Source organism: Gasterosteus aculeatus, chromosome 2 (assembly GCF_964276395.1).
Source record: "Gasterosteus aculeatus chromosome 2, fGasAcu3.hap1.1, whole genome shotgun sequence".
In the NCBI taxonomy this organism is placed as follows: Eukaryota; Metazoa; Chordata; class Actinopteri; order Perciformes; family Gasterosteidae; genus Gasterosteus; species Gasterosteus aculeatus.
In genome coordinates this window covers 7,682,089-7,705,408 of record NC_135689.1, presented here as the reverse complement: position 1 = coordinate 7,705,408, position 23,320 = coordinate 7,682,089, and the positions used below count along the sequence as shown (strand labels likewise).

The 23,320-nt window shown below is 44.8% G+C and overlaps 1 protein-coding gene across 2 annotated transcripts in view; it reads left to right on the top strand.

The window, feature by feature from the left end:
• Positions 1 to 23,320, top strand: part of plxna2 (plexin A2) — a 157,113-nt gene that overhangs the window by 108,127 nt on the left and 25,666 nt on the right. The window contains exons 13-23 of one of the 2 annotated variants that reach the window (XM_040193258.2): positions 4,594 to 4,745; positions 7,893 to 8,010; positions 9,552 to 9,688; positions 10,022 to 10,048; positions 11,108 to 11,275; positions 12,554 to 12,647; positions 18,087 to 18,326; positions 19,126 to 19,269; positions 19,747 to 19,981; positions 21,363 to 21,505; positions 22,283 to 22,551. In XM_040193258.2, the coding sequence (XP_040049192.2) occupies positions 4,594 to 4,745; positions 7,893 to 8,010; positions 9,552 to 9,688; positions 10,022 to 10,048; positions 11,108 to 11,275; positions 12,554 to 12,647; positions 18,087 to 18,326; positions 19,126 to 19,269; positions 19,747 to 19,981; positions 21,363 to 21,505; positions 22,283 to 22,551 (1,727 nt within the window). The remainder of the gene's footprint in view (positions 1 to 4,593; positions 4,746 to 7,892; positions 8,011 to 9,551; positions 9,689 to 10,021; positions 10,049 to 11,107; positions 11,276 to 12,553; positions 12,648 to 18,086; positions 18,327 to 19,125; positions 19,270 to 19,746; positions 19,982 to 21,362; positions 21,506 to 22,282; positions 22,552 to 23,320) is intronic. The other variant, XM_040193259.2, reaches the window with a different exon arrangement.

Genomic DNA, 23,320 nt, shown 5'->3' with positions numbered 1-23,320 from the left:
TAAAATGTTACAGCGCAAATCAGTAAGAAGTATGAAATGAGCTTTCCAAAGAAAAGTAAACTTAAACATTAAGCAGCTTCAGGTGCAGTTTACCTGGATTATTGGATCCATCTGTTGTCCAATGACGATCATTACTCCTGGCCCGTTTCAGCTGACAAGAAATCACCGCAAGATGTTTACACAAGAGCTATACAACTATCAGGTTCATGTGTCGGTTTGTCAGAATCCCGGCAGGGGCTTAAAGATTCGCTCACCGCAGCATCTGAGGCACAAAGCGATCATATATGGAAGGCAATAATGCACCATCTGTCCACCTACAGAAGCTGCAGGGTGTTTTATTCTGAGCCAGAGATTTTAGCACGTGCGCAGAAACAAAAACCTATTGCCAAAACTCCGAATACATAGTTTCCAAGCAAAAGATCGATGCAACAGGTTTTATTTTGCAGGGGAGCTGTCAAAGGACATATAGTAAAAACCGGTGTAAAACAAGAAGTGTATAGCAAAAAAGACCCGCTGACTTACGATGTTGAGTGAATCTCTCCTTTAAGTCCTGGTAATGTTAAAACCTTGAACGAGAGCGAGGAGCATCCGTTCTGATTGGAGCTATGCGAGGCAACAGAGACAACAAAGAACAGTGCTGGCAAAACGAACCAAGAAAAAGGGGGAGGAAGGGGGGAGAACCGAGGGAAGCGTTGGAAGATAAAGCCCCCGTGGGCTGTCTAAACTCAAGTCTGTTTACAACTGTGGGTGCCAAAACCAACTCTGCATTAATTTAGACGATTCACATCAGCACGTACTTCAGATACACACAAACGCTCCTCCTGTTCACTGGCTGTGAAGTCGGCATTCATTCGTGCCGAGCCCTACCCCCTTCGTCTCTCAGTGATTACGGTTTCTTTAAGAAGCAGACGTCTCCCCGGTGTGCTGAATTTATTAATAAATTTGGTTTTGATTGTATGCACCAAAGCCCCCATCATGAGCTGATTTGTATACATACTAGCACATTAGTATATGTGCCTACCACAAGATGGGTGTTTTGAATAATTAATGTTTCTATTAAGTGCCATGGTGCCTCCCACCACGGGTCATTAATATTGAAGAGATGTAAGCCCCTGCTAACAGCAGAGGGAACAACATCAAATGAAGCTGGGAGCTGGATGGGCATATGAAAGGCATCTTCCCAATCGTCTCTGGCCGCGGCTTCTTTACGAGTTCGCTGTACAGTAATGACGCGTCATGAATGTAAATATCTATAGCTGCTGCCTTGGGCCAGATCAATAGTAGTGATTCCCGCACGGTATATGCACGCTTACTGTTGATATTTTGCACACCAGCGGGACGGTGGGCCCGTCAGTCAGTATCATGGTAAACTGAACCCTCCTCTCTGCTGCAACTCTCAGAGAGCTGCAGTTGGCCCTATTAACCCAGCTAATAGAAAGCAGAACATGTTGCACGGCAAAGTGAGTCTTTAGCCTGACGACACGTGCAGTATACGCCAACAGCATATCTTCGCTTAGGTTCAAGTGGTTTGTTTGAACACACGGCACATGTTTACACACTGTGGAAAAGCTCAGTCATCCACAAACTGTCTGTTTTCTCCTCTATGCACGACCGAAACTGCTGTTCATTATGCCCCATATCTCTTGGCTGACTACAAGGCATTTAAGTCCCCATAAAGTATTTAGGATGTAGTTTGTTAGGGAACAAGTGATCAGTGGGGTTTTTATCAAGCTCATTAAATGCTACTCACAATTAAATGTGACATGCTCGAATTAGTGTGAGCAGAGTCTAAAAGACAAAGGGATTAGCTGCAAGCTCCTAAATTGTATCCAGTGGTGTTTCTTTTCAGAAGCAAAATATCCAGCTTTAGAATCTACATCTCAGAGCTTCGAGGATGCTGCTGTAATAAATGCAGATATTAAACAGGTTTCTTTAAGGCTTAGATACCATTGAATTTGCATAAAATCGTCGTCCTAAATAGTATTAAAATGTCTCAAATAAATGCCACAATTCTTAAAAATGCCTTGACATTTGAATTTAAACTCCTAAACTGTTACATCACCAGATCAGGATAGAGGAACTTCTAACACTTTATTTATTTTCTTGTGCATGGTCTAAGAGCGTGCCATACAGCACAGTTGCAGGGACATGCTATGCTTGCGCAGCCCGAAGGCAGCAGTATGTATTGAGTTTAGCCTCGGCTGCATCAGCACAACTTTCCCCACCACTACTTCAGCTGAATAAGTCAACGCCACACTGGCAGAAACCCGCAGGCAGTTCACGTTGACGGCCATTTCTCTGTGTCTCCATAGTTTTTATTTAGCCAATTGGCCTCATTATTTTGCCTCTCTGCTCATTTTAGGTCACCTCAGACCTCTCAGGTCTCACTCTTGTCGTTGCCAAATCCTACGGAATGGTTAAAGGACGGAGCGGTGGTTAACTGGCCGATGCTTTGCTCCCTGAGCAAATAAAAAAATCCTGCTACAGAAGGCACACGAGTGGGAGCGGGGAGTGCGATGTGCAAGCCGCCTGGCCAATTGTCGAGAATCACCCTCTATTGACAGTGTGACAATGCCAGGCGGGCAGCAGCACTGCTCTTAAAAGGATTACACAGAGAGCGTGGCATGGCAACACTGGGTGGGAATGGGAGAGCAGTGAGCACGGGAGGGTGTGCAGTGCATGTCCAATGAGGCTTCATCTTCCGCTTCCCTCTCAAAGTCTGTACGTTGAGACAAAAAAGCGTGCCTCAGTGGAGGAGGAGGAGGAGGAGGAGGAGGAGGAGGAGGAGGAGGAGGAGGAGGAGGATGTATCACCCAGCCTCGGGAGGGACGAGGGGGATGAGAGACGGTAGGCAAAGGGATGCAAAGAGATGCAAAGAAGAAGCTGTTGCAGTGAAATCTAGAGACAAACCGCACCCTTTAAAGCTGATCAGTACATGACCGGAGGCAGTTCCCTCTGGTCTGCAAAGGTCATCGGGTTCTGATTTACAGGCAATCAAACCACCTTCTTCTACGTAAGACGTTTGCTTTATAGATTTAGTGCCTGTGTTTGTATAAGCAATAGAAACAAGGAGCAGCACTCCTCCACGAGTCTTTGAAGTGGTCCTTTTTCTGCGATCCGCTGACCAATCAAGGCTCTTCCTCAAGGCGCATCTGGATTAGAACCCCCCTCCTCTGTGCTCGCCCCGCCGTTGGAAGAGCTCCATGTCAGCCTCAAAAGTAGGACGAGGTCTGGCAAGCTTTTAGCGTGCCCAGTCTGTGATACAGCACGGCCACCAAGTCAGCGTACCTGCCTCACCTGTCATCCGTCTTGCCTGATAGGACTGAACAGACTGGCCTGCACATTCCCTGCGTTGTCTTTCTGTCCCTTTCTCTCTTTTCTCCCCTCTCTACTTTGTCACCCCCTTCTTTCTCTCTCCTATCCCCTCTCCTCGTTCGCTCTCTTGTTCTTACCCAGGGCCTCACATTGCTTATGTAACCATCACTACTCGAAGTCTACTCGAATAGCTGCTGCCATCGCCTGACATGGATATATTTAGCCATTATGTCCCCCCTCCCCGCCCCCCTCTATACCCTGCAAGCCCAAGCAGTGCTAAAAGATTCATGTATTCAGACCCCTCAGGCGGTGCAGTGACACACTTACTTTACATCCAGAGCAATTAATGTCCACTGAATCTAGATTACAATGCCAGCGTCCCACAGGGAGGCCGCAATGCCCCGGTGGGTGTCGGGGTGGGGAGGGGAGGGTGTCCAAGGTCCGGCGCCATGTGGCGCTTTGCGGCTCGGTAAGCGGGCACTACTCTGACTGACTGACTTGTTTTTCTTCCCCTTCTGCTTGCATGGGCAGTAATAGCATATTGATTGTTTACGTAGCCGGTCCACACAGAAAAGACACGGCCACCTCTTCCCTCCCTCCCTGCCTCCTATTTCTTTCTGTCTCTCCTTTACTTTCACCAAACCTCATTGTCTCCTCTCTTGGTCTTTCTGTATCTCCTCCTTTTCACTCCTCACCCGCCCCTCCTCTCTTGTTTAAAGGGCTGGATGAAGGCCAGGTCTGAGCCTCAGAAGGGCTCTGCAGCACAGAAGGCAGTGTTGCCCCCTGTGCCAAGGTCATGCTGGCTAGCCGTATTGTATTTTATGAGAAGGAGATCTGCACTAAGCGTTGATATGGCACAATGTTAGATTTATCATCTATGGCACCAGCAGTGGTTTATGAGCATGGGCTTATCCAGAATGTTAAATAAAATGTTAAAAATGTGATTTAAAGCTTTTTAAATCTGACGAGTTGTTTTGTAACTTTGAGTTGTGTGTGTGTGGATGCCACATTTAGACAAATGCCATTAGCTAGTGTTGTGATTAGAGCATGCTCCTGGCACAATGACTCATAGCATGTTGTTCAGTGGATGCAGGCGTGCGGAGTGATCCTAATTGCTTTTACAGCCACCTGGACCGTAAGAGCGTATTTACCCTTGAGCATGCACAGAAAGCTGTTTCCCTTTCTGATGTCAAGACCGGCCCATGACTGAAGAGAGAAAACATTGTATTGGCATTTGCAAATTTCTCACGGACTGATTATTTACTGTGTGCTCCGTAGGTGACCCCGGTGGCTGGACCGCCAGAGGGAGGCACGCGGGTGACCATCCATGGCACGAACCTTGGCCTGGCCTTCTCAGACATGGTGGGCAACGTGGAGGTGGCCGGGGTCAGGTGTACCCCCGTAGAGGAAGGCTACATCATTGCTGAACAGTAAGCAAAACCATTGTTATTTTTAAATAATAGTACTCACGGCACTAGCGTTAAACTGGAGTTTTGATTTAGTGTATATAGGAGCTCCCAAACCCCTGATAGGTATATGACAAAATGCTGCTACTCGCAGCATCACTGCGTTAATGAAGTGTGGAGCAGGTCCAGACAATCTGCCCCTGACATTGCTGTTCCCCCCCCCCCCCACGGCACACTAGCCCGGTTCCCTCAGCAATCCCAACAGCTGTGTGTGTTTACTTGTGTTTACCCCCCTAATTGTCCCATGCTGTGCATGCATCACGTTGAAGCCTGTCCCGCTCACCCTGAACTAATGAAACGTTGCCCATGCTTCACAACTAGCCCGTCTCCCAGGGAGTGTGTAGATTAGGAAACCCAGTGCCTTATGGCGGTTCAACCTCCCTGGTTGACCTTGCGAGGGGAAGGTGCGGATATTACCCAAATACTGATAACTAGGATACTTTACCCTACATCTGATCCATGTTCCGACTAAACCGCTCAATGTTTCATTGGTCCTTTCACTGACTTTTTAGCTGCACGCCGAGGCCCAGCTGACTCGCACTGATGTAAACCCACACACAAGCACACACTCTCACAGGGATGGCTCTCAGAGGAGACTTTAACCCTAATTATTTCTTTGGCCTACTTCTGCCCTCAGAAAGAGAGCAGCTCAGCCACGCACACACTGTCGGCCGTAGAGGGCTGTTACAATACATGTGTCCTGCACATACTAATCTCAGTAATCAGTAGGCAACGTGACAACATTTAAGTATTCAGAGTCTTCTGGTTACCTTTTTGTGGTGCGCCTGTTATTAAATAATCCTGTTTGAGGAGGCTTTGGTTGTATGCGGGTGAAAAGTCCACCTGGAGAGAGAAAAAACTCCAGCTCCGGTCTTTTATATCTTAAGTTGCCAATCAGAGTTTAATCAACAAGCAGAGGTCTTGGCGCAGACACCCACAGGATGCACCAGAACCCCAGAGACTCATCACCGTAACACTAATTACTGGTTTGTTCCAAGATCACATACATACATGCAAAATTGCTTTTGACTAACTTTTTATTTATGATAATTATATTTTCCACTCTTTGGTGGTATATGAAAGATATGCAGTTAGACATAGTGTGGATGAGGAACGGTGTAACTGTGTGGTTCCTAGCCCTTCACTGCCCACTTGTAATTAAAACTCACTACGTGCCACTTGGCTGTGGGGGACAATTTGTCAGCAGTGCAGTGATCTGACAGCACTTTAATCCAATTGGGGACAAGCAACAGAATTCATTTAAATGGCGTATAAAATAAAATGGACTGAGCGAAAATAGAACCTATAACTTGTGACCCTTCGAAGGAGCAGGAGTATTGGTGGTTCATTATGTGCTTGGCATGCACCCATCCCACTTCTTCTGTCCTGATACAAATACTGGTGCCTTTGGTTTAGGCCAATAAGTGCCGTTCCGATACCAGCATTTAATTTGCCGTAATAAGCTTTATTTAACCAATTATAACAAATAAATACATGCATTTAAGTAAACCAAACTGCCACTTATAAAATAAATGGTATCCGATACCAATTTGGTACGTTGACAGCGATGTTTGTTCAGACTACTTAAGTCATCATCGGACTGATATCATATATTGATACGGATAATGGAGCATCTCTATTAAACGCTGTCCTCATCTTACTGTTGCTGTTTTTTTGTCTTTATTTGGTCATCAGCATGGATTGGACTAGATCTGACAAAAAAGAAAAACTAATCCATATTTATGTCCACAACTTCAAAAGAGTGTTTGAAGGCCAGTCCTGCTCTGAAGGAAGAGGCTTAACTTTTGTTGTTTTTTTAAGCCAGAAAGTAAAAAGAATTTGTGAGCGCTAATGCAGCATTTTCTTTTTTTTAGAGTGGCCAAATTGTGTCCTGATTAGTTACTATTGTTTTTAAATTGGTGTGAAGTAAAGTAACCCTCAGGTTTTTCGGTCAGAGCAGGTCCTTTGAAACATAGAAGATTCCAATTGAGTTTTTCATTTTGAAAGGCCAAAGCTATAACCACAAATATGCCACTTCAAAGAGGACTAGTGTAGTTGGCCTTTAGGTGGGAAAACAAGTGAGTGTCTGCACCTCTGAGTTCATAAAAATATCAGTTTTCTCACTACGTAAACTCTCCTTTCTAGCTGTAGTAATTTGGGTTATATTGTATGACCACTATCGATATTCAATGTTACATTTATAGTTAATTAGTCGAAACTGTTTTGCTGCTATGGAAAGTATATCTAAATGAGGTTCATAGATTTATTCAAATCTATTTTTTTAACCATTCGACAAAGTATTCTAATCAGCAGTGGGAACTCTATAATCCATCCTTGTATTATTATGGACCATTTACAAACTAATTACTTCATTTTTTCCTACCATTGTTGTGTGCAACAAGAAACTGTTCAAATGACATGAAATATAGCGGCAACATTAATTACTTTACACTATTAATCCGCAGCATCAAGAGTAGAATATTAGTTATAATAATAATTTATCAATTTACCATTCATAAATGAGAGTTACTGCACATTTGATCTATTCTGCAGTCTCTTTCCATACGTTGATTGTTTCTTTTATTTTATTGGTGCCCGGCAACACTAATCAATAGACCCCCCCTCATTTTATTATGTCATTTGATCTTGTCACCTGCAGAGCTTTGCTCTCACCTGGTCACATGGCACAATAAAGCGGTATTGATCCTGCTGCGTGATTTACATGATGTAAATGTAAAGATGTACCACACTGGCGCAGCATCAGAGCGGTGGGGGGGGGGGTGCGACTGTTGGTGAGAGGAGGAGCGCCGGTCTCATTTAAAGACATCGAAGGGGGTCCTGGTCGATGCCTGGATGTGTCCCGTAATGAAATGAGTGACACGACAAAAGAAGATTGCATTGAGAGTGGGAAGTGGAATCAATATCAAGCCGAGGAGTGTTGTGATTACTCTCTGGCAGCGTTTAAACCTATAGGGCGACTTCTGCGCTTCAGCTACATTTCTGAGAAAGATTGAGTTTTCTGGAGTCCTGCTGACAGATAGCTAGTATTACTTTTCTTTTCATGTGTATCATGCACAGTGATTTTGATGAATTATTTTGTGTCTTTTATAGGATTGTATGCGAGATGGATGCCGCCCCTGCAGACAACAGACCGGGTCCGGTACAGCTGTGCGTTGGCGAGTGCAGGCCGGAACTCAGGGCTCACTCCTCGCAACTCTTCTCCTTTGTGGTATGACTGGAACTACAACATGCATGTTCCTTTGTATCTTCATATCATAAAACATTAGTGAAATGGGCTCTCTTCAGTGTGAGACAAACTAGGAGGAGCCGCATTAAAGTCAAAAATTAAGTAATTGTTTATATGCCACCGGCAAATAACAACGTGCGCGTTGCCATGCTTGCCGACGGCGTGATTAAGCTCCTCTTTTTGTAAGCTTGCTTCTTATTTGGGAAATAACACTCATCTAGAAATGGCAGAAGGTTCCCATTTATGATCTCTGCAGCTCTCTGGTTGTGGATGTGGTTTGCTTTTAGTAAGATTGGATCCTGAAGCTAAATTGATATAGCATCATGAACAGTTTTGCAAAGCAATATATTCCTTACAACTCGCTTGCTTGGCTGCATTAAGTTCAGCAATGCGCATGGAAGGAAACAAATGAATAACAATATCCGATTTCTCGGGGCTCTTGCTTTAGGTAAATTCCTAAAGGCAATAGCTCGTGCAAAGGGAAATGAAAATAGATAAAATGTGATGGTTGTTCAGGGTCATAAGAGAGAGGGAGAGAAAGACATGCACAATCAACCTGCTGAAATGGAAAGCAACACTCCACTCAGCAGGTAAACATTATCTGCTCCCCATTCTCACAAGTTTGTTTCCCACGTTTCCCCGTCTCTGTCATTTGCCGTCTGCTCAGCCTGCAGCTAACAGATAATCTTCTTTTTCCATTTGCGCTCTCTCAGACCTTCACAATTAGCACTCCCATAACAATTAACAGCAGCCAGTAATTACCACGGTTGCTTTCAGGTTACCTGCACGCGGAGTCACACTGTAGTTGACGATTTTTGATGCTCTCGGCTTCCTCGTAAATGCTGTGAATCTTTTTCTCACTAATGTTACAGCTGCTACCCTGGGAAGCAGTGAAACTATCAAGAGAATAGTTCACGGAGCCTAAAATTGGCACCACTTGCATTTCCCTGGTATTGCAGGCCGCCTGAAAAAAAACCCATCACGGGAACTGTTCTTCAGTTTTCCCGACAAGACACACTCCTTATGTGACTGTCTTTTCCAGCCTGTAATACTTAAGCACTGTGTGTGTGTAGGTGTGTGTGTGTGTGTGTGTGTGTGTGTGTGTGTGTGTGTGTGTGTGTGTGTGTGTGTGTGTGACTGGCTTTCTGCTGCGATATTTCTCCTTCTGTCTGTGTGATGGCGGGCTAGCTGCCGGCAGCCGTAAACACTAGTTATTTTCAGACTGTTTTTAAAAAGCTTCACTCAAACACACACAGGGACAGTAAGAGCTCCTGGTTTTATCCTCTTTTCTCTCGCTGCACTCTGCCGCCGTTGGCCTGGCGATGTGAATAACTGTCATTTGCTCGGTATCTGTGATAATGTGTGAAAGTATGAAGAAGACACGAAGATGCTGCCCTTTTTTTGCCCCTAAAAAGTGTCACATTTTATATTCAGCCTTTTGGTCCTGTGGTTTGTTCTTTCATTCCGCTCCTTACCCGTTCCTTTACCTTGCTCTCTTCCCCTGCATCTCTCTGTTCCCGTAGACTCCTACGGTCACGGGTCTGTCCCCTAGCAGGGGTCCAGAATCCGGGGGCACGAAAGTCACCGTAATGGGGGAGAACCTCGGCGCCGGCAGCAGCGTCAACGTTCAGTTTGGAAACCAGACATGCGAGTTCTTCGGGTGAGACTTTCCTCATGTGTTAGTGTTATTAGACGCCCGAAAAGGCTGAGATGCTTAAACAGGCTGCAAGATGTCGCTTTTGCTTGAAACAGACTATTCATGGAGAAAGGCTTTTTATTGTACTTTATGGTGATAAAGAAAAGGAATTAACTAGTGTAAATGTAAATGATTGGCACACGGTTCTATCATTACAGTGTAATATGGATATTAGCAGGTAAAGCAGATCTATGTTAAATTGGAACTTATATTAGGTTATTATTCAATTTAAAAAGTAAAATTCAACGGTGACATTTCATGGTTTGGTTTGTTGTCTTTTTATCTGTTTTTCTACAGCACCTTAACATCTGCAGCATTTATGCCGTATGTAACCAAAAATATTTTCCGGCTTTCATCACAATCCTTTGACTGAGTATCTGACAATGTTCAATATGTGACATGCTGTGAGCCAATGAAAAAAGCACAAAAAAGAAACGCTTATGCCTCCTTACTAGCATTAAAGGAGCTGCTATTTCTCACGGCTTTCAGGTATTTTATTCCCCTTGATATCACTGAGAAATCCCTGCGGGGAAAGCCTCGCTCTATCTCTCCCTCAGAAACGTATGTAAATCTTAATAAGGTTTTGATGACCTAGTGCAATAAACTGTAATAATAGCTCCCAGAAAACCTGCTGCTCCTATGGATCTTTCTGCTTTTAAATCCAACTCCATCCTCTCTATTTCTATCCCGCTATCAATTTGTTAATCTGGTCACACTCTCCTGTTTTTCTTTATTCTCTTGTCTCTCACTCTCAGTTTTCTCCCGTCTCACTCCACCCGTCCCTCCTTCCCTCCCTTGGTTGCTCTCGCACGTCCTCCTTCCACTTTCCTCTGCTGTAGGCATCTATTTTAAGCCCCGCAACAGCAGTCTGACTGTAATGTTGTAAGGTTGAGGAGTCAAGCCAGCTATAATGAGATATGGGGCTAATTACTGGTTTCTGTTTCTCCACTGTATTCCTGGCATGGACAGGGAGAGGAAGTTGGGGGGCTGTTCTGCTAGAGGCGCTGTGCTAATGAATTGGGACCAATTCGGGGTGTGGACGTGGGGAACATAGGGCCTTGGAGAGGGAGGGGAAGGCACAAAGGTGGAGATATGTATGTTTGTTAGAGAGATCCAAGGTAAACAGAAAAGTCCATCCATTCATTAGAGGTCTTCATAATTTAGTTACGTATTTTATTGTTCTTACCCAAGTAATTATAGAACAGGACTTGAACAAGGACAGTTTTTGGTCATCTTAATAGAGGCTCAATGGTTAAAGTGTAGTCGAAGCTTGCAAAATGTATAGATACCATCTGCGTTCATGTTTAGCTTTTCATACCAATGTCCATTACTCTGCTTGTGCATATTCAGGTTGAAATAACTCCTCCTCTGCTTCACTCGTAGACGGACCATGACGGAGATAGTGTGTTACTCCGCCCCTTCCCTGTCCGGCGTCGGCCAGGTGCAGATCAGCGTGAGCGTGGACCGCGCCCAAGTCAGGGAGAGCCTCACCTTCGAGTACATAGAGGACCCCACCGTCCAGCGCATCGAACCAGAGTGGAGCATTGCAAGGTGAAGTCACAGCACTCGTCTCAAAGGGTGGCGTCATAAAGACGGCACGGACTGTACTTTGCGGGATGGGTGGAGGATGCCGCATTCTTCTCAACCAACCTTTTATCTTCTTTCACCCTTCTCCCACCGCCAGTCCGAGCAAGCGGCAATAAGCAGACAGAAGTCAATATTGCTCTTTCAATTACTGTCCGCTTCTCCTCCAATTAGTGCGGATCTGATGGAACCGCCGCAGCTCACAGATTGCAGAGGATGGTTACTGTTGAGGCTGAGATTCTCCTATCGAACTCAATGTTGATCCATCTGTTGAAGGACTTTGGCAGATAGACGCTATACACTCGTAATTAAAAGGAAGGGAGGGATAAAGATGAAATAGCGGCTTAGTAGAACAATGTGCTATCAGAGGTGTGAGTCTGCAGCAGATGGCTCGGGCTTTGAGACGCAGTGTGGGCGACGCTGCAGCAGCAAGTGTGACGGCACGGAGGAAGGACAGCGCTGTAGCGCTATTGGTCATCTCTCTCTGCTTTGTGGACGGACGGATGGATGCATGGATAGACAGACAGACAGACGGACAGATAGTAATTTAATTAGAGAAAAACGACAGCAGAGATCAGTGTGTGAGCGTAGCATGTGTAATTTAATAGTGCAAAGTCCACCCACAGTAACTGGCGGTGCTCAGCTGTAAAGTGAAGCCACGGCCCAATGACACAGAAACATCTGACATGTATTATTGTTACCAGCTCTTGTCTGTTACCATTTTCTGCACGCCACATTGACAGGCGCAACAGCACAATAAACAAACCCAAACAGCTGCAGGGAGACACGCTTACCCAGCAGCCCCCTCCCTCACCCCCCCCCCCCCCCCTCTGCTTTGTTTGTGTGCTCTGTTTGTGCTGCTGTGTTGTGAAGCCCGGGACCACCACTGCATCCGCATATGCGTAGAGCTGCCTCGGTATTTGAAACACAAATGTGCACCGGTTGATTGTAGTCGGCAAAGTCAGTTAAAAATGCATCTCTAATCGTCCGCCACTCCGGAGGCTGTTATCCCATTAAAGAAACCGAGGATGAAAGGCGGTTTGTTGCGCTCATTTTTGATTGATGGCGATTATTCAAACAAGAGATACGTCTGGGTTAGAAAGTTTTCTCTAGAATAGCCTTTGATGTACTTTGTTTTTTTCAGTTTTTTTCTTTTTTTATCTTTCCGTTTCAACCACTCTCTCTGTCTTTCTGTCTTAAATAGGGTTTAATGGTGAATTGAGCCTGTTTTTGTTTTTCCCCCAGCGGTCACACCCCCCTGATGGTGTCGGGGACCAATCTGGACGTGGTTCAGGAGCCCAGGATCCGTGTCAAATACGCCGGCAGAGAGTCTGTCAATGTAAGAACTAAACTGCAGAAAGTACTCCCTGAATACACCTACTACACGCTGAGAAATGTGTGCATACGAGGTCCGGTTTCACTGACCGAATACTGCTATACGATCAAGCTAAGTGATGTTTAGCTTGGATAATAAAAGTACTGTCTCTGCTAACGGACCCTCAAGCCTCATACGCTTCACTTAACTTGCGCTTAAATTCGGTCGTCTCAACAAAAAAAAAAAAAGCAATTATTTGAATAATACAGCTGGCAGTGAGAGCGGTCTGTGTGCAGTATACAGTATTTAATTAAGAGTTCTTCAGGCTGAACACAGCTCCCCCTCCCACCCGTCCCGTCTTGCCTTAATGTGACACTAGTCATCCTAAAAGACATTTTTATTTGTGTAAAGGGAGGCACTACAGGCAAAAACATCTCTCCTCGTGCTCTGATCAATATTGAGGTTCAGGGCTGTTTCGCTACATACCTGTTTCAAGTGGGGAGGAAGCACATGAAATACCATCTGTAGGTGTTTATTTTACCACACTATTTGTATGTCCCAAAAGTTAGCATTAGATAACACCTGTGACTTTACCATCCTCAATATGTGCCTGCTTTTATCCAATGTCAAAATGTATGTTCTGTAAATATGTGTAAATTAGAACGTGCAGTACATTGGATAATGCCTAATTTGCATTTTTAAACGTACCATTTCCATTTAAAAAAAAGTCTTGTATGGAAAATGGTGGCCTTTAATCAGCTGGCGAGATTTCACTGTGATTTAAATTAGTTAATTTTTAAATACACCATGTTCATCCTGGCTGTCCCCCAATACTTTCATAGTATCCCTGCTGGCTGGAGGATTGTATAGTCTGAGGAAAAGGGATTTGGGCGGGTCATTGTTGGAGGTGTGGATGATCGGCATTCAGAAGTCTTTGGTCAGCATGAAGGGATCTGGAATAATCAAAGTCTCGGCTCTGGGAAATCGTTACAAATTGCATTTGAGCCTCTTTCCTGGGGCTTGTTGTTTAATTGAGAAGATGGGATTTTCTTTCCCTGGTCTGGACAAAAGGAAAAAGAATACAAAGGATGAAAAGAGGGGAGAGGCACATCGGGGAAAATAGGTAACGGAAAATAGGTCCTTATTTGGGGAGTTTTTGACAGCCTAACTGAATCACACATTTTAGACCCCCTCTTATAGCAGTATAGAAATATATGTTAATTACACACTGCAACATTTGTTAATGTCCTTATAGAAGGCTAATTCTAATTCTTCACACGCATTTCTATTGCTTTGTAACAGCTCTCATGATGGTGACAAACAAGCAACAGTGGTGTCAGAGCCAACGGTGGATACCTGGGGGGGGGGGGGGTAACAGGACGGTGGGCGCTTGCACATGCGCTGACATGCGGTTGTGGTCGGGCGGTTACGTCAAAAAAGCACAGAAAAGCTCCTATGACAAGAGCGACTTCATCCACACACCAAATACTTTGTCGCAATATTAATGATCTGAGCAATGAATGTAGAGCCTTTGATTTACAGAATTCCCTAATTAACACATATTTTCAAATGCATGATGTAATATTCAAATGATGATTTAACAGAATATAGATTTTCCCTTTTTCACTATTTTGCAAGGATTTGTTCGAATGCACAATGTAGACTCCAAACAAACCTCCATTCAAGTGGGACACTTAAGCATTTACCGTTGCATAAAAACTGGGAAGAATGCAAGTCGGCACGTACATAAACCAGTCTCACACATAACACTCCTGTAAATATCACCCTAAATCTCATGCCTCATTTCTAGAATCTCAGGAGAGTTTAGTACACATGAATGCAAACACAAAAACGTCCTCAATGCTACGTCTCATCTGTAGTATTCCACACGTGCCTCCTCCCTCATTGCAATTCCAAGCTCCCATCCCTGACATGAGTATTCAAAAATTTGCCTTCAGTGTCTTAATTAATTACTAAATGTTGCTTTATCAAAATTCTAAACTCTGCCTTGGGCTTTTTGTGTTGCCTGTTATTGCCTCTTGTGAGGACACAGTAAAACACCTTTTCTGAGTTATTGAGTAGTGCGTAAAAGATACATCTTGGGATGGGCGAGGGACTCCTATGGACCTGGTGGAATGGGATTTGTCTCCTGTGTGTGCGGTTTGGTTTGTCATTTTCTGAGGTGTTTAAAAGAGAATCCCCCCCCCCCCCCTCTGCCCTGGCTTGCCTATTCCAACTCCCCACAGCTTGCAAAAGAAGCATGTGTCTCTGTCTTGATTGGCCCCACGGCCACATAGAATACATTTCTATTAACTGTTGAGGTTACAATTACCCACCCCTCACCCCCACCAGCCCCCACGTCTCTCCCTTTCCCCCTTTGTGACCGCAGGAAGGCAAACAGCGGAGCGGCCCATAGCAATAAGAGCTCCTGTCTGTCAGCCAGCCTTCAAACAATCACCTGTCTCCCACTGAATTGCCTCTCTTCTCTCCATCTCTCCTGTCACCTGCACAGATTTACCAAGAGGGGTACCAAGGGGTAAAAAAAAATAAAAAAAGAAGCGAAATGCTCTGTATCCGTCACAGGATTCACAATTGAAGCATTTAGCATAATCTTGATGAAAGCTAAAGGGGCTATTTTCCAGCGGCAGAACATTTTCCTGTCCTAGAAAGATTTCATCTACCGCATTTGCCACACTTAAGACGCCTGGACCGAGGATCCGCTCTGCTGCTGATCAGAGAAAGTGTTCAGCATGGGCGTGCCAGGCTGCTGTCACATCTCGGCCAATCAGGCTGATTGTGTGATACGCTGAGCTCTGGAGGAGCCGATCATACTGCAGCCAATGACAATCAACATTAGGAACGTAAAGGATCAATACGAGACATTCAGCATTGATATAGAAGCAAACTACTATTTTCTATTTTTGAAAAATCCTAATGTCTACTTGTGCAGAGAATGAGGTCACTCTCTGCACAGAGAGATCAGCAATGTCCGCTTAAGTGGATGTTGGTGCACGTGTGCATAGTTTTAGTTGTTTGGGCTTCTGACTCTGGGGCTGAAGACTGCCGGTATAATCACTGGGTTGGTATAGCAGGCAGAGAGGAAGGTGGACAGTGTAGGCGTACAGGAAGGAACAGCCAGCGACTAGCTACTGACTCTTAGCCTCCAGGTGACCTTTGACTCTGTGACCTCTCACGTTTCTCCTACGCACATCTGCACAGCCAGTCCATCGAACTCCTCGTTTCCTCCTTCCCTCAATGCTAGCCCGGCCAGAGACCTTTCAATGGTTGAGTGGGCTGTAGCGGCACAGTAGATCATGGTAATGTATTCAGCCAGAGGGGTTGGAGTGTTACTGCCTTAAAACACCCGGGATCCATCCAACACTCGAGAAAGAAGACCGATGAGGCCAAGATTCCAATTATTTTCTCTATCTGTTGACCTCAATTCACTTCATCAATGCTGAAGAATGTGTGGCTTCTTGCTGCACGTGGCTTAAAAGATTGAGATAGAAAGTGAAAATAGCTGTTGTTTGGAATGGAAGCAGTGAAATGTCATCACTGTACATTATAGCATTCTGCTGTTAAGTAAATGTAACTGTAAAAATGAATCTTGTGACCCAGAAGAGTATTTGGAAATCCAGTAATCCTTATAAACCCACTGTATGGTATACATAATGCACTAGACTTTCATTTTAAAGTACTTAAAATCCCTTTATTGAACGAAAGTACTCATACCAAGGTCATTGGCTGTTCTGAATAACAGCAATGTATTGCCTCACCCACAAAGGAACACAAACACTTTCAAATAATCAAATCCCACAATGGCCCAAATAACCATCTACCTGCTCATCACATTGGATTTATGAACATCAAACTCACTGCCAGCTGCCTGCAGAACATCCCACAATGATAGCAGCAGTTTTCTATCCTGACAGGATTTATTTAATTAAATGAGCGACAAAGAGGAGAGAAAGTGAGGACAGTGTAGGAAGAAAAAAAACAACCCCACTGTATCCATCTCTGGAGGAGCAGATGGTAGTCAAAGCTGTAGCTGACTTGCAAATGCCTCGCTGTCCAACATGACAGTCATGAGGATGCTGCTGCAGCATCTGGGCCTGTCTGTAACATGGCACCATGCAAACCGGGATAAACAGCCCCATATCCAACTTCAACACTCGTATCCCTTAAACATTTTAAACGAACACACTTTATGAGAGGGTTAAATGATCTTTCCCAATGCCCAATAGAAGAAGCAAGTCACTGACTGACTAATCATTGACTTTGTTATGTGTATTTATGGATTTCCTATTTGTTCGTTAATAGATACTTCTGACTTATCCAAGTCATTCAAAATCCACTTACTGAAAAAGTATGGTATGGGGAAAGACACAGATCGGTGGTTTAACACATTATGTTTGGAGTAATGGATTAATTGAGAAAATAATAATCATAGTAATAAGCAATAGATGATTAAAATAATAATTAGTTAGAGCTTTAATTCATACGCTTGTGATGTGTGTGTGTGTGTGTGTGTGTGTGTGTGCACACACTACCCAAGTTCCTGAAATTAAAGTAAATAAAGAGACCAGTCCTCCTCTCGGCTCAATCCTCCCACTCCCTCAATCGGCCCCATGCTGGAAAAATGCAATCACGGTGTAGCATAAACAGAATGAGTTTGCATTGATCTCCCAGGCATGGTACAGAGCAGTAGACAACAGGTAGGAGGCGTGGTAGTCGCTAGCATTCACCAGCTTTGATGATATTTACCTCTAATTAAGTTTCTTCCCCAGAGAGAGGGAGAGAAAGAGCTGGGAGGGACGGAAAAGAGATAAAAAACCTCTCTGAACAGAGTGCTGTGCAGCAATCAATCCTCGCTCCCTTTCCCTCAAGAGCTGCGCTGGGGAGGATGAATGGAAGACGGGTCTCTCATCTGGGAAAACTGGGGAGAAGTAATAAAAGAGCCATACCTCAACCTCCACACGGAGAGACAAAGGACCAATGCCTGCATCCTTTGTGCTTGTTGTCCTCCAGCGTTTTTTAAGCGAAGCAGTAGCAGCAGTTTATTTCCGATTCTACGGAGGCTTCCTTTCCAGTAAAGGATGGATTTAATTTAATAGCAGACAATAAATCTTTTGGGGATTTTATTTGCCAGTTATTAGGTGGCTGAGTTCCCTGCGGGGTTTGTGTTGATACCATGTGTTTCACTTCAGATCAGGTTAAAGCAAACAGAAGGCTTTGCAACGGATCAGCTTAAATCTTGGTGTTTACTTTTGATTTCGGAGCCAGAGAAAAAGGAAACCAAGCATCATGGCGGCCCTGAACTGTCCAAATTCATCCCGGATTACTGAAAATATCTTGTTTCATTTTAGGCTGCAACGGCTATCATAGCGTGTATAAACTGTTTGAGTGCACCATATCCCCAGCGCCATCTGAAGAAGTGGGATTTCTTTTCCTCATTCTCGCTAGGTGTGTAAAGTATTGAACAGCACCACCATGAGCTGCTTCGCGCCCTCCCTGATGGCAGAATACAGCCCACTCTTGGACACAGTGAAGCACGCAGATGAGTTTGGCTTCATCTTCAACAACGTCCAGGCGCTGCTGGTCTACAACAACACCAACCTCCTCTACTACCCGAACCCTTACTTCGAGCCCCTCAGCGCCACTGGAGTGTTGGAGCAAAAGCCAGGCTCACCCATCATTCTCAAGGTACGGAACCACTGACCGGTGTTCAAACATGCAGGTTAACTGGCTCAACCTCTGGTTGTAAAAAGGGAAGCCGGTTCACAAGTTGCTTAAAGTTAAAGTGTTTTTGACATGTCAGACTACTCTGCCTGCTAAAAGAAGTCCAGTCTCGCTTTATTTATTATTTCAGTAACACGTAATATACTGAATATATCTTCATGCTGGCGATCAGTCGTTTTGAGTCAATACAGCGCGACATTTGTTGACAGTTGATAAAAGTTCGAAACATGTTGGTCGTCCAAAAGTCGCTTGGCTGTACCCTCTTTTCTAGTTTCCAAATGGTGGGAGACAAAGTACCGTAGTCAAGGCTTCAGAACCATAGTAAACAGACCGATGGGTGTCTGAGTTCACTTCTTATAAGAAGTCTATGGTTCAACAGCCACTTATAACAGTCTGCCTGGGGAAAACACCGAAACCTCTTACCTTCTCTGGATAATGTATTTCATTTCTGTGATATTGTCTCTCTCATTACATTGGGTGTGAGAAGTCTTGAACCTGACTCTTAATCCGTTGACGAATATATATATTTTTTTTTTTCATGCTTGCCAGCTGTCCCCACTGCGAAATATATTCCCTTGTTTGATCTCAGCATGGAGTCAAATCTGCCCGCAGCTGTCCCCCAAACCTGCGACTGTTATTTACAGTGTTTGTAAGGGAGATACTGGCTTTGTTTGGTTGTCTCCCCCCTCCTTCCCCCCCAACATGAGCCTGTGTGCTTCTCTCCCAATTTCACACCCCTCTGTCTGTCTCCGTGTGCCCACAGGGCAGAAACCTGGTCCCCCCAGCATCGGGAGGGGTGAAGCTTAACTACACTGTGCTGATCGGAGAGACTCCCTGCTCCGTCACTGTGTCCGAGAGCCAGCTGCTCTGTGAGCCACCCAACCTCACCGGACAATACAAAGTCATGGTCAGTATGTTTGTGTCTATTTCATAACTCTGTCTTCTACTCAATTACAGCCAATCTCCGTGTTTGCTGGGGGGGGGGGTTTCCTTATAATGGCCCCGGCCCTTTAGACGTCATCATTCCTGCTCTCATTGTTGTCAGCTGAAGGAAAGAGGTCAAAGGGAGACCGGCATGGGCATGCTTTAGCTGTCAAAAGGTTCTGCCAGAATCCATGGCAATTATTTTTGGTTGTCGGTTTGCTTATCGAGTGCAAGTCCCACAGTATTTCCCTCTCAACGTCAGCATGTGGCCCGCATGTGCATCAATCCAGGCAGGAAATATTTAGCAGGGTTTCTGAGACTCCTTTTTGTGGATCTCAAGACTATTTCAACGGATTTCTTTCAACGTGATCCGTCTTCCTCTTTGGTTCAGTTTTGAGTATCTTGAGTAAACTGAACTCATTTCACCACCTGTGCATGTTCATTATGTTTCTCTTCGCAGGTTCAGGTAGGCGGTCTTCACGTATCTCCCGGTGCAGTCCACATCATGTCTGACAGCCTGCTGACCCTTCCGGCCATTGTCAGCATCGCTGCGGGTGGAGGCCTCCTCCTCATCATCGTCATCCTCGTCCTCATCGCCTACAAGCGAAAGTCGCGCGAAAATGACCTCACCCTGAAGCGCTTGCAGATGCAAATGGACAACCTCGAGTCACGAGTTGCCCTAGAGTGCAAAGAAGGTAATTATTTTGAATAGTATAAGAGTCAGCAGTCAGACTAAGTGCACCACTGTGTAATAAGCTGCTGTTGGGCTTTAGATTGTAGAGGGCGATTATGGGTCTACTCTGCTTCATTTGCAGTCCGTAATTTTAGCTGCTCCATCACTAGTTTAGTTGAATGGGGCTGATGAATGCATTTCACTTGTGCAGACTGTATTCACTTAACCGCCATAATTTGTGCACATAATACAGAAAGTAAATTACTGGTGGTCTTTGTGTTAAATAGTCCGGTGCAAATGTATCCGTATCTGGGTTAGTGAATCATCATCTAGGTTATATATCACAGCACTAATTCAGAGTCAGTTAACCCTGCATGCTGCCCATCTTGTGTTGTTCTTTCAGTGCATACTCCAGCTCACATGCTGGATACAGGCTCACACACAAACTGAAACGATGAATAGCGACCTGCTTATTCATGTTATAACTCGAGGGGTAATTCCACCTTTATTTTGTATGTATGTTTTTTTGACTGAAGCCTGAGATGAAGCTTGTGAGAGTATAAAGGGATTTCATCAGCCAGAGATACATCCATTCACCCTTGATCTGATGTACCAATGTTATCATGCAGTAAAAAAAAAAACATCCTTTTGCAGCAAACTTCCAAGATGATCCGGACTTATTGACAGGCAGGCAAACAGGGGGAATCAGGCACACGCAGGCAGCCTGGAGAAAGATTCATGTTTTAACCATTAGCAGTGACCAGGAGTGTGATGCCCCAAGGGTGGATTTAGATGGGTACCTGGGTTCCTCCTTATGAGTATACACCCCTCATGTGTGCCTGTAAGCCCATGTGTTGTTGTGTAAACCCAGGAGTCGCAGGGGGGCCGGGGGCCAGGAGGTAAGGGCTACGACTGGTTGGAGATGTCTGAGCAGGCCACTGCTGCTCCTGTGATAGGCTGCAGACTTGGAGCCTCCCAAAGGGCGACGGAGCAGAGCTACTGAGCCTAGGGCCTGAACAGGAGTCAGTCAGGAAGGAGCCAATTAACTAGTGCTCACCTGCAGCCTCACACTGAGATGAGACACACACACACACACACACTCTCTCTTCGGGCCCTTAGCTGCAGCCAATTTACTGGCTGGTAGATCAAATCAAGTGAGAAAGGGAAGCATGGGTGAGGTCGGTGTTTCTTAAGGTAGAGATGTGAAATATTGGGTTTCTCAGACATGAAGACTATCTTGGGCTTTAGCTGTCAGCTTTGGGATAGCAGCAGTAAACACTTTGAATATGAGAATGATTCCTGTATTTCCTCCCCTGGGATTATAGAAGGATATAACTCTCATGCGGGATGCCTCAAGTATTTCCTCCAAGTCATTTCTCTTTCTTGTCTCCCTTCTCTCCCAGCCTTTGCAGAGCTGCAGACAGACATCAACGAGCTAACCAGTGACCTGGATAGAGCTGGTATCCCCCATCTGGACTACAGGACATACGCCATGAGGGTCCTTTTCCCGGGCATAGAGGATCATCCTGTCCTCAGAGAACTGGAGGTAACGACAGATAGACAACAAATGCACAAAGAAAGGGCAAGAGAAAGGGAAACTGAGGTAAAAAGAGCGATAGGGAGCGATGAGTAGATTGTGTCCGCCCTTTCGGCTCTCTCTGCAGGATAAGCGCCATAAGACGGTTAAGCGCTTGAGGGTAAAAGGATACCAGTGTGCCACTTATCGTCTATACCCTCTGGGCTCTGTAAGGTGTAGCATATACCCAGCCATACTGGGCAGCAAACATATACTCATCTTACATGCAAGCTCCCTCATGGAAAACAGCGTGCCAGCACATGGCCATTTCATCCACTAGTGCCTGCAGTATGAGGGGTAATTAACTGAGTAATGCCCTGTCCTCAAGCAGGACTGTGGGTCCCTTTTTTCTCCTTTTCTGCATAAGAGGTTTCTTTTCTCCTTTTTCGAAAATGACCCAATTTCAAATTCTGAATAAACAGAGCAAGTGAGTTTGTGGCACTTTGGGTTGGTTTTACTCAGCCACACTGTTTGCCTTCAAAGCCAACTGGCATCTAACTTTGTGTTCAATGCTTTTTAACGTATCTGGGTGGACTATTGATTAAGATCTAGTCATTTACTCACCATGAGTGGGCACTTCTGGCTGGCTGGAGGGAAACATGAATGAGGGTTTTTGTGCCTTTTTGAAAAAACAATCTTTATTTTCGGTGAGATTCCGGCACATCCATTATTCAAATTAGGGCTGGAATCCCATTTGCGCTAACAGGCAGCACTCTCTCTCTCTCTCTCTCTCCCTCTTCTGCCCAGGTGTCAGGGAATGGCCAGCTGAATGTGGAGAAGGCCCTGAAGCTGTTTGGACAGCTCATCAACAACAAAGTGTTCCTGCTCACCTTCATCCGAACGCTGGAAATGCAGCGCTCGTTCTCCATGAGGGACCGTGGCAACGTGGCCTCACTTATCATGACGGCCCTGCAGGGGCGACTGGAGTACGCCACTGACGTCCTTAAACACCTGCTGTCGGACCTCATCGACCGCAACCTGGAGAGCAAGAACCACCCAAAACTGCTGCTGCGCAGGTAGTAACACGCGGCACGGGCCACACAATAGCGCACACAACAGCTCACGCTTACACATGGCTTTTGAGGGACTGAGGAGATTGGCAGAAAAAAAATGTCTGTCGATACGGAATTGACAGTCTCTGATCTTGTCTTGTTGTAGCAGCTATTGTGGACGGCCATGGACCTCCTCTTTTAGTCACAGCGTTTTCATAAAACAATACAAAGTTCTGACAGTCATCCTTTATCTTGTGTATATATATATATATATATATATATATATATCTATATCTTATAACAACAGTATTTATTTATATATTTCAGTAGACGGGATCTGTACACATTGCGGATCAACCCCACCTGTCATATGCCGGCTCTGTTTAGTTGAAGACAGCTGGATTTAAAGGTTATTTCTTTCATGCATTAATTAAAGATAAGATGCCAATCAAAAAACCTTTTTACTGCAGTTAAAAAAACTTGTTTTTAATAACTATTTTGATTGACATTGATGTTCATATTTGGACAGGAAGTGAATTAACATAAATTAATATAAACAACATTATCATATTCAAAGAAATCCCATAATCCTCACTGTATGCTTGTCAAAACTGTTTGATTACTTCGAGTCAGGAAGAATGAGAACATCATTTTCTATCACCTAATATCGGTAAATATGTGATAGTGTCCTCAGAGGAGAGTTTTGCAGCTTTAATTTAAAAACGGGAAAGGAGGCTGTAGGAGGATGTTGATGCATATGGACAGATGGATGGGGATTCATTTGGAGCGTTGT